Source organism: Leopardus geoffroyi, chromosome C3 (assembly GCF_018350155.1).
Source record: "Leopardus geoffroyi isolate Oge1 chromosome C3, O.geoffroyi_Oge1_pat1.0, whole genome shotgun sequence".
In the NCBI taxonomy this organism is placed as follows: domain Eukaryota; kingdom Metazoa; phylum Chordata; class Mammalia; order Carnivora; family Felidae; genus Leopardus; species Leopardus geoffroyi.
In genome coordinates, this window is record NC_059338.1 from 70,491,467 (window position 1) to 70,502,547 (window position 11,081).

At 51.1% G+C, this 11,081-nt stretch overlaps 1 protein-coding gene across 7 annotated transcripts; it reads left to right on the forward strand.

Moving 5' to 3' along the window:
* The first annotated feature begins 1,207 nt into the window (after positions 1 to 1,207).
* ZNF517 (zinc finger protein 517) lies at positions 1,208 to 10,300 on the forward strand. 7 transcript variants are annotated; one of them, XM_045455620.1, is made up of 5 exons: positions 1,211 to 1,277; positions 4,146 to 4,269; positions 4,945 to 5,071; positions 5,357 to 5,470; positions 6,257 to 10,300. In XM_045455620.1, the coding sequence occupies exons 2-5, from the start codon at positions 4,237 to 4,239 to the stop codon at positions 7,456 to 7,458; spliced, it is 1,476 nt and encodes a 491-aa protein (XP_045311576.1). In that variant the 5' UTR covers positions 1,211 to 1,277; positions 4,146 to 4,236; the 3' UTR covers positions 7,459 to 10,300. The 7 variants fall into 7 exon arrangements, with proteins under 7 accessions (XP_045311580.1, XP_045311576.1, XP_045311575.1 ...); XM_045455619.1 differs by lacking the exon at positions 1,211 to 1,277 and adding an exon at positions 1,284 to 3,631; XM_045455626.1 differs by lacking the exon at positions 1,211 to 1,277 and adding an exon at positions 3,459 to 3,631 and having other exon boundaries at positions 4,126 to 4,269.
* The last annotated feature ends 781 nt before the right edge of the window (positions 10,301 to 11,081 follow it).

Sequence of the window (11,081 nt, forward strand, 5' to 3'; positions counted from 1 at the left end):
ACCAAGAAATTCGTTTGGTTTGTTTTATTGTCATTATTCACTTTATTGCAGTGGTCTGGAACCAAACTTGCAATATCTCCAAGGTATGCCTGTATATATATATGTAAATTTATTTGTATCCTGCAAAGTATTTTCATTTTCTTTCAATTCCAAGTATGATTTTCTCTTCCTCCCATGAGTTATTTTGCAGGTTGCTATTTAGTTTCTAAGCATATTTGTTTAAACTATTTAGCCATATCTAAATGTAATATCTTATTTTCAGATAATGTAGTTTGTATGATGCCAATTACGTGCAATATAGATGCCTCCCGGGGCCCCTGGGTAGCTCAGGTTACGATCTCACGGCTTGTGAGTGGCTTGTGAGTTCGAGCCCAAGGTCGGGCTCTGTGCTGACAGCTCAGAGCCTGGAGCCTTCTTCGGATTCTGTGTCTCCCTCTCTATCTGATCCTCCCCCACTCGCACTCTGTCTCTTTCTCTCTCTCTCTTATAAATAAATAAACATTAAAAATATTTAAAATATAGATGCCTCCTTTGCTGCCTTGTAGATTTTGGCTATTGTGTCCCTCTTCAAAAAGGTGGTCTCTGCTTTTGTCCCCCCTCCCCTTTATAAAAATAAGAAAACATTTAAAGAAAAATATACGAGATTTCATCGCATAAGACTAAATAGTTTTGTTTAAGTTCTTTTAAAATTACTATATGTGTAAGCATTTATTCATAAGCATAGATCTGTGCGTGTGCTGGGTCACACTGTAAAGCATTTTTTACCGTGTCACAAAAGTTTGAAAGACACGATCGTAGAGAAGCTTTTTCAACTGTAGGGGAAGAGGGTGAAGGATACACAGGACCTCTCCGTACTGCCTTTGCAACTTGCATGATTTTATAATTATCTAACAACAAAAATTGAAAGAGAAAGGACGCTGCCTCAGCACCCGGTTGCCTGGAATGATGCTCGACTTTTCCATTGGCCTTTCTCGAGGTCTCGCGTGGACGCGTCTGCTCTCAGGCTTGGGGGCTCTGCGCCGGGATCCCCGACTCCCGCAGCGGGCTCGCCCCTCGGATTTGGGGGTTCACGGGAGATCAGGTCCAGAACAGCGCCCCGCCCTCAGCGGCCCTCTTCCATCACCAGCCTCGCGCCGTAGGTGCCAAAAGGCGCCCACCGAGGCGCATGGTCCTCCGAGCTTCCTAGAGCGGCGCTGAGACCCGTTTCCGGGGGCGGGCCGGAACCGGGCCGCCTGCTCCCGGCGCCCTCTGCGCGCGGTCCGGGATAGCAGCCCAGGGTGAGTAGGTCCTGGCCGCGGGGCGGGGGCCGGAGTGGGGTGAGTGCGGTTCTCTGAACCCGGCCTGGCTGAGGCTGTGGTCCGCGCGGCACCGCGGGGCGCTGACCTGCAGCCGGCGCCGCCCCCTCGCTTTTCCTTCGTTCTGGGCCTTAGGGAGCGTCCAGAGTCCGGTTCCCACCGGCTGGCGCGGCAAGTGTGCGGGCCGGTCCCGCAGAGCCTGGGTGGCTGCGCAGAGCTGAGGCTGCAGTGGTGGGAGACCTGGGAGGACCGGTTCTGTCCGGGTTGCGTCCCCCTCGGCCTCGCGCCTGCAGTTGCCTGAGCACACCCGCTCGTGAGCAGCTCGTGCCGGCTGGCCACCCCATGCGCTGCCTCTCCCCTGCACCCTCGTTTTCCAACCAATTGTCAGCCCGACGCCCTTGCTTTACCCTGTGCGGTTCTTCGCCCCCGCCCCCTCTTCGCGGAGTTGCCTCATTCATTGGACAACTAGCATTCGGACAACTGGCATACTTACCTTGTCCTGAGGACCCTTCTAGTGCTGGGGATACTGCAGTGAAGGGGTAACATCCCTGACTTCATGAAGCATCTGTTGTAATAGAAGTGAGGCATTAATGCAATAGAGGCAACAAACAAGAAAGTAGTTTTGTTTTTGTTTTTTTTTTTTTTTTGAGAGAGAGTGTAATCGAGCGAGGGAGGGGCACAGAAAGAGCATCTTAATTAAGCCAGTTCCATGCCCAGTTGTGCTCAATCCCACCACCGTGAGATCTTGACGTGAGCTGAAATCAAGAGACGGATGCTTAACCGAGCCACCCAGGTGCTCTGAGAAAATAGTTTTTGATGATTTCAAGGGCTATGAAGAAAATGAACCAAGAGGATAGGTTTGTGAGAGTTAAAGAGTTAAGGGTGGCTGTAGGTGAGCAGGGAAGGTCTCTGCAAGAAGTTAACATTTGAACTGAAACCTGGTGGCTGACAGGCCTTGCTAAGCCCTTGTAGGCAAAGGAAAGTGCATCAGAATGGCATTGGCTAATTTGAGTAACAGAGAGAACGCCAGCTTGGCTGCAGTGTAGTACGCAAGGGGGTAGGTGAGGGAGTGGAGCAAGGTGCCCCAGTCCCCTGAGGAACAGAGGTTTTATTCAAAATTGGAGGGAAAGAATGACTCCTGCTGGTCCTCCAGGCCCCAATTAAATGCAATCCCCTCAAGAAGCCCTCCCTGATCCCCCATCTAAGTTAGCGCTCCCCTTCCCCTTGATGTTTTCTGTCTCAGGACTCCGAGCAGGAACCTGTTTTGTTATCATTGTATCCTCTCCTCCACTTTTTTCAACTTAGCGCTGTTTTTCTCACATTAAAGACTTATTCCCTGGCTCCAAAGATAGGACTAAAATCAGGTCTTTTCCCCTCTAACCAGGTGGCCCCTCCCTGAGGACATGCATTCCCCAGAAATAAGCAAAGAGACAGGCATGGTAACTTACCCTCCTAACTGTAGAGAGTGGTATGTGTTGAGTTGACAGCCAGGTTTTCTCCTGAGATGCTCCTCCTCTTAAGATGCTGTGGCTGTCTGGTCGGGGTGAGGAGGACAATAGCTCTGTCAACAGGGGCAGCAGCAATGGTCCACGCAGACTGCCCTGGACAGACAGCCCAGTGCCGTGTCTAGTAGTGGTGTGGCTCTGCTCTTTGCGTTTGCCGTTTGTGCTGTCCGGGCACAGATGACTCACCAAGCCTCTCAGATCATCCTCTGTAGCCTGTTATACTCTCACATGTTAAAAGGGCCTTCCTGCCAGATGTTACCTCGTAGCATCATAACCGCAGGATTTCTGCTATTGCCAAAAGGGACATCGCTTTACAAAGCGGCAGCTACTTAGGAGGCTCAAGCCCCACAGAAAAGGGTACTCTAGATACTTCCACCCAATACACAGGAGCTCAAGTGTCCATTGAGGAGGGAACACAGAGACCAGTGTCTACTCTGAGCACCTAGCCAGAGCAGATTGTATTTACTGGCTTTTATAAATAATTTTTCCTCAACTGCGACACATATTTGAAAATAAGCAATAAGTCTTAGAGAAATCAGAAAAATGAGAAGAAGGAAAATAAAAACTACCTTGGAAGAAACTAAGGCTAATGTGCTGGGGTATGTGCTGCCACATTTATTTTTTTGCTTAGAGTCTGCTTATTTCACGTGGTAACGCAGTAACAATGTTTTCTGGTGTTCCACAACGTGGTTTTACTGGTTGCAGAATCACCCACTGTCAGGGAACCACTCATTCATTCCACAAATCCTTGCTGTGTATCAGGCCCTCCCCCAGGCCCTGAATAACCAGACTGCAGGCCTCATCTCATGGGGGAAGGTGGATAAGAAGCAAGTAAGTTGACTGCATTATGTCCGATAACAGGTGCTATGGATGGAAATAAAACGGAATGAGCATAGGGAAGGAATTCTGCGGTGGGGATGGCATTTCATTTATTTATTTAAGTTTATTTATTTTGAGAGAGAGCACACATACATGTGAGGGAAGGGTGGGGGTGGGTGGGGGGTGGGAGAGAGAGAACCCCAAGCAGGCTCCAGTCTGTCAGTATGGAGCCTGACTCAGGGCTTGAACTCACAAACTGTGAGCTCGTGACTTGAGTGGAAATCAAGAGTCACACTCTTACCTGAGTGAGCTATCCAGACACCCGGGAATATCATTTGAAGTAGGATGGTCCCAGAAGATCTCCCTGGGAAAACCAGGAGTGAGAGGTGGAGGCTTGTGGGTGAGCAGGTCTCAGGTTGTGGCTTCTTGGGATGTGAGGGGTCGTCTGGGCTGACCGGGATGTGCTTGCCTCATGTCTCACGCTCTCCTGTCTCTTCTGTATCTGGGTGGTCCTTCTGGGAGACAGGGACAGGGGTGGATGGGCCTTAGGCCTGGGCTCTTCCTACTCAACACTCACCGTCCCCAGCGCCTGCCTTTCCCCTGAAGGGGACCTTGGAATGGCGGTGCCACTTGCGACGCCCAGACTCCAGGTGAGTGTCCCCTCTGAGCCTTTAGGCTGCCTTCATCCCCAACCTCAGCTTTTCAGCCCTGAGGACCTTCCCAGGGGCCCCAGGCCCACCCATGTAGCTCCCACTTCTGCAGGTGGGTCACAGGGATGGATTCTGTAAGCCAAGGGTCAGCCTCCTCCCTTTGAAGACTCACAATGGCTCTGTCAAGTCCTTCCTGAGGCTTTGGGCAGAAGTAGGCTGCCCACAGTCTCCTGAAGCCCCTGAGCTTCAAGGGTCAGCAAGCAAGGTCAGGGGCCCTGTCCCTCCCCAGCACCTGCCTCCATCTGGTGTGAATGGTCAGACCTTCTTGGTGCACACAGCCTTTGGCTTCTCCACTAAGAGCAGAGAACCAGAGAACAGGACAGGAACTCTCCCCACCAGTGTGGAGGCTCGGCCACCAGCATCTCGAGGGTGCCCCTACCCAGGCCAAGGTTGAGACCCTCACTTCTCCTGTGGCTTTGGCAATAGGGCTGTTCCACTTTTCCTTGGAGAGTGTTGAGGTGTACCCCCTCCCCCCCATGCCAGGCCTTAGGAATGCAGCAGTGACCATACAGAAGCCTTGACTTCCCAGAGCTGAACAGGCGTCCTAAATATCCCTGACATGGTCTCCGCATCTCCTGCCCAGATAGCCCCAGACAGCAGAGTTTGTGGTTGCAGGAGGCCGTTGTGTTTGAGGACGTGGCTGTGTACTTCACGAGAATAGAGTGGAGTTGCCTGGCCCCCGACCAGCGGGCACTATACAGGGACGTGATGCTGGAGAACTACGGGCACGTGGCCTCACTGGGTGAGGCTTCCCCTTCCATCCTGGGGCTGGGCTCAGACACAACCCTGCTTCTTCCACCGGCCTCCTGGGGGAGTTGGTTCCTTTCCAAATTCAAAGCCTAACATGTTCAGAGGGGAAGTTGGAGGGGTTCCCCCTCATCTCTCCATGGCCACCCAGCTGCCCTGCTCCTGGGAAAGTAGGTGTTCCAACCCACCCCAAGTGTGTGTCCTCTGAGGCCTCCAGCCAGGCAGCCAGACACCCTTCCTCCTGCTCCCTGACACGTGCTGCTCTCCTCCCTGCATGTAGGCTTTCTCGTTGCCAAACCAGCGCTGATCTCCCTCTTGGAACAAGGGGAGGAGCCAGGGGCTTTGATTCTGCAGGTGGCTGAGGAGCAAGGGACTGTGGCCAACCTGTGCCCAGGTAAGTGCAAGGCACAGCAAGGCCTGGCCTTCACACAGCTCCTTGTAGCCCCCTGGTGCTTGGAAGGCTGTACGTTTAGTTCCTCACAGCATGGCCAAATTTCTTACTAAACACCTTGCTTGTCATCCAAGGTCACCCAGGACTAACTTGTACAAAAAACCCAAGTGCATGAACATCCTTCCTGGTGCCCCGAGGTGTCGGGCCAGATCTGTGGGGGCAGTGGGTGTGTGAGGAAGACCCAGCAGGGAAGACCCTTCAGCTGCTTTGATCCTTCCAGCTCCCTGTGGCTCACATGCCAAGGCCTGAGTTTGGGACTGCAGAGGCTGCAGAAAGGGAGGAAAGGTGGCCTGCAGTCCATGGGGCCTGTATGGGCAGGACTCTGACCCGTCTACTGAGTGGATGACCTGTGAGTGAGTGCTGGGAGGAAGAGGTGAGCAAAGGATAGCAGTACCCCACACCCTGCAGGTCCCACTCCTGCATCAGGCCTGCTCCCTACCCCCCAACCTCTGCCCCAGTACTTTGGGCCAAGCTGTGCCCTCCCCTGTCCTCCTGATGCCCCTCCCTGGTCATGAGTTCCCCTCTTGAGCTAACCTCCCACAGTGCTTAAGCCCTTAATGAACCTTCCTTTGGGTCCTCTTATACAAACCCTGATTTTACAGTTTCTTTCTTGCAAGAAGTTTCCAAACCTCTCTACCACTTTGACATGAGGATTCTGTCTTCAAATCAGAGTTCCTTTTGTGAACGTAGAGGCGAGGTCACCTTTCCATTTTCTGTTCATTCTTCCAGATTCTAGGATGGAGGCTGGGGTCAAGGAGTCTTCTCCGGGGAGAGTGTCCTCTAAGCAGTTAGGACTGTTGGGCACAGTTTGGGGGTGCCTCCCTGAGGAGAGGAATGGCCGTCCTAAAGATGGGTCAGATAAACGACAACTCGACCCCCAGGCAGGCGGCCTTGGTGGGGAACTTAGCACATCCCTGGGGACCCTGGAGGAAAAACAGCCAGGCTTGGGCCCTGCAGAGGCTGCTGGGGAGAGAGTGTACAGGTGTGCTTGCGGCAAGGCGTTCAAGTACAACTCGCTGCTGCTCAGGCACCAGGTCATCCACACGGGGGCCAAGCCCTACCAGTGCACCGAGTGTGGCAAGGCCTTCAAGCAGAGCTCCATCCTCCTGAGACACCAGCTCATCCACACTGAGGAGAAGCCCTACCAGTGCAGCGAGTGCGGGAAGGCCTTCCGGCAGAGCACTCAGCTGACCGCACACCACAGGGTCCACACGCGGGAGAAGCCCTACGAGTGCGGCGAGTGCGGGAAGGCCTTTGGCCGCAGCTCCCGGCTCCGGCAGCACCAGAAGTTCCACACGGGAGAAAAGCCGTACGAGTGCGGCGAGTGCGGGAAGGCCTTCTGCCGCAGGTTCACCCTCAACGAGCACGGCCGCATCCACAGCGGGGAGCGGCCGTACACGTGCCTGCAGTGCGGGCAGCGCTTCATCCGCGGGTCGTCGCTCCTCAAACACCACCGGCTGCACGCCGGGGACGGCGCCCGAGAAGACGGCGGCCGCCAGAACCCCCAGCCCGGCGCCGCACAGAAGACCGCCTCGGGCGACAGGCCGTTCGAGTGCCCCGTGTGCCAGAAGCCCTTCAAACACAACTCCTTGCTCCTCCTGCACCAGAGGCTGCACACGGGCGAGAAGCCATTCGAGTGCAGGGAATGCGGCAAAGCCTTCAGCCGGAAGTCCAACCTCACTCTGCACCAGAAGACCCACACCAAGCAGAAGCCCTTTGCCTGCACGGAGTGTGGCAAGGCTTTCCGCAGGAGCTACACGCTGAATGAGCACTACCGGCTCCACAGTGTGGAGAGGCCCTACCGGTGCCGGGCCTGTGGCGGGGCCTGCAGCCGGCCGTCAGCCCTCATCCAACACCAGAAAGTCCACGGGCCCGCGTGTCCCCGGGAGGGTGGGGAGGACAGACGGGTGCCCCACTGGGCTCCCCGTTGAGTTGATGAAAGGCGGAGAACTCATCCAGGAGGGGGCCCCAAGGCAGAAGGCTGTTGGTCCTCCCCGCTTGGCTGTGAGAAGGGTCAGGGCCAGGGCTGTGGTCGAGCAGCCCGAGGGAAGGGCAGTGAGGAAGGCTGACCAGAGCGGGTCCCCCCACAACTGCTGAGCCCAGATGCCCGCGGGAGAGCGGCATTTCTAAACCGTCCAAGTCTTCGCCTGGAGGCACACGCGGGCTCCAACACAAGTGGGGGTTGTTGGGTGGGTTTCGTTTTCTCTTTCCACTCCTCGGTTTTCCAAATATTGACTTGTGATGGGGGGAGGGGAGCGGAATCTGTTGGCTTTTTTTTTTTTTTTCTTTTGGATGTTCATTTGTTACTAGAATTGACCAAGATCAGACTGTTGGCAGGGGACCCAGCCAGTCCTGGGGCAGAGGACTAGAATCCACACAACACCTGCCATGGAGATGTTGGGAACTCTCAGGTAGACCCAGGGTTTGTTGACAAGCCATGGCAAAGCTGGAAGGGTAGTGGTGGCTGAAGCAGGACTCGGGAGTGGGGTCTGCAGGCTCCCAGGCAGTGCCTTGGGAGCCCCAGCCAGGCTAAGTGTGATCCCTCAGCAGGCCTGTCAGCAGAAGGTATTCACTGGGGAGAAGCTTCCCTGGGTGGCCGCTGGTGAGAGGGGCCATCTCTTAGTGACCCTTCTTCTTCATCAGCCCCCCGACCCCAGGAGCCCTGAGAACACTGAGGGGCTTCTACAGCATCTTACAAAAGGTGTGCCAGAAAGGAAGCCGCCAGCCCCAAGCAGAGCTACCAGTGAATGTGTATTTTTTAATCATTTCCCCCCCAAATATAAATTTATTTTAGGACATTTGGGAAATGCAAGAACTTAGAAATGTAAAAAACTGCCCTTTGGTCTCACTCTTCAGAGATCACTACAGCGATGTTTGGTGTGTTTTCTTAGGCTCTTTTTTTAAATTTTAATGCTTATTTATTTATTTTGAGACAGAGAGAACATGAGTTGGGGAGGCAGAGAGAGAGGAGAGAGAGAATCCCAAGCAGTTTCTGCGCTCTCAATAGAGCTTGATCTCATGAATCACAAGACTGACCAAAACCGAGATCAAGAGTTGGACAGTTAACTGACTGAGCCACCCAGGCACCCCCTTAGCCTCTTAAAAAAAAATTTTTTTTAAATGTTTATTTATTGTCGGGAGACACAGAATCTAACCCAGGCTGCAGGCTCTTGCTGTCAGCACAGAACCCCGACGTGGGGCTCGAACCCACGAGACTATGACCTGAACCAAAGTCGGATGCTTAACCAAGTGAGTCACGCAGGTGCCTCCCCACCCCCTGACTCTTTCTAATGCACATGTATGGTATTTGTTTTACAAATCGGGGTTTACTTTGCTTAGAACCGTGTCCCTGCTGACTGGTTTAGGTAGCAGCTTCCTTACTGTCACACATCTGTCCTTTCCTCACACCTTTACTGTATTTGTTGGCCCCGTAGCAGACCTGTGCACATTTGCTTGTGGCTGAGGTGGACTTTCCCCATCAGGGTTACAGATGTGGAGGGACTGTTTTTAACCATTTGATTAATCATGAAAAATGCCAGTCTTGTTTTCATTTATATTTCTTGGCCTTTCCGTGAGTAAATTCCCCGTAAGCTCTTGTACCTATTTTTATTAGGGTTTTAAGCCTCTGTGTTGAGCTCCAATCGCTTTCCCTTAATACCTGTTTCTTCAACTGTGATACAAACCACAGGTCTTTTGGTGGTGGGTGAGCATGGAAGAGATGGGACGGAAACTGTGTCATACACTTGAGGAAGTGATATATTACAAATATTTTTTTCCCAGTTCCTTATTTGCTTTTAGTTATGAGGTTTTTAATAAGAAAAATACATGTTCCCTATGGGCAAAACTGTCTTGTTGTGATTAGAAAGGCCTTGTCCACCCCAGGATTTTATAAAACACTTTCTTTACTTTGGTTAAGTTACAGAAATACTACAAATTTGCAGTAAAACTAACGAAATCTCAATACAAAAATAGGAAATATTTACCTCTTCCCTTGTCCCACATTCCCACCTTACTCCCCAGACATACACCTGTTAAGTCTGGGTAATTCATTCCAGACTTTTTTCTCTACATTTCAAATATTCAGCCTATGTGTGCCTGTGTTTTTACAAACAGGATTACTCTAGTGTTTGAAATGACTTTTAGTGTGTCAAGTCACCGGGCTAAACTGCCCCCAGAATTCCCTTTCAGCTGAATTCCTGAGTGGCAGGCTATGCAGGAGGAAGGAAATGGTGGTCATTTGTAGCTCACACACCTACCTAATACTTAGACACTAACCCAAAGGCTGTTGTGAAGTGATTTTGCAGATGTGATTAAAGCACCTAATCAGCTGATTTTAAGTATCCTGGTAGGTCTGGAGTAATCAGTTAAAAAGCCTTTAAAAGCTTAGGTTGGGGCGCCTGGGTGGCTCAGCTAGTTGAGCGTCCAACTCTTGATTTCAACTCAGGTCATGATCTTGGTTTGTGGGATTGAGCCCTGAGTCAGGCTCCAAGCTGCCCTTGCCCACCTCTCTCTCTCTCTCTCTCTCTCTCTCTCTCTCTCTCTCATTCCTCTCAAAATAAATAAATTAGCTAACTAAATAAGCAAGCAAGCAAGCAAGCTTAGGTTTCCCTATGCCTCCAGCCTGTGGAAAAGCATCGGCTGGTGATCTTGTCAGCAAATCCTCGAAGTATTTGCAAAATGTGGTTTTCTCACTAAGTAAACTAAGAATATACTTGAAGAGGTGCCCTTTTTCAAAGCACAAAGCCAGTTTTCAGCCCTGACTTTTTTCCAAAATTTAAAAAAACTGTGGTAAAATATACACAGTGTTTGCCATCTTAACCATTTTTAAGTATACAGTTTGGTGGTATTAAGCGTATTCATACAGTGGACCCATCACAACCATCCATCTTGAGAACCCTTTTCATTTTGTAAAACTGAAACCATCCCCATTAAACAATTCCCCGTTCCCTTCTCCCAGATCCTGGTAACTACCATTCTACTTTATGTTCCTATGATTTCTGACTACTCTAGGAACCTCATCTTAGTGGAGTAAAATAGTATTTGTCCTTTTGTGACTGCTGATTTCACAGAGTATAATGTCCTCTGAATTTATCAATGTTGTAGCATGTGATACAATGTCTTTCCTTTTAAAAGGTTGAGAAATATTTACTATTGTATGGTTGGACATTTTCCTTATCCACTCATCTGTCATGGAGACTTGCATTGCTTCCACCTTTTGGCGACTGTAACTAATATTGCTGTGAACATGGGTGTACAAACATCTCTTCCAGACCCTGCTTTCAATTCCTTTGTGTATTCACCCAGAAGTGGAATTGCTAGGTCATAAAGTAATTGTATTTAATTTTTTTTTACTGTTTTCGACAGTGGCTGCATCATTCTACACCCTGACCAGCAGTGCACGAGGGTTCCCTTTCTCCAAATGCTCGTCAACACTTGTCGTTTTTTGTTGTTTTGATAGTAGCAATCCCAATGGGTGTGAGCCCTGACTTTTTTTAAACAGCAGTATTCAAATGGACACTAACAGGAAGCAGCTCTCCTCTGAAAAAGAATTCAA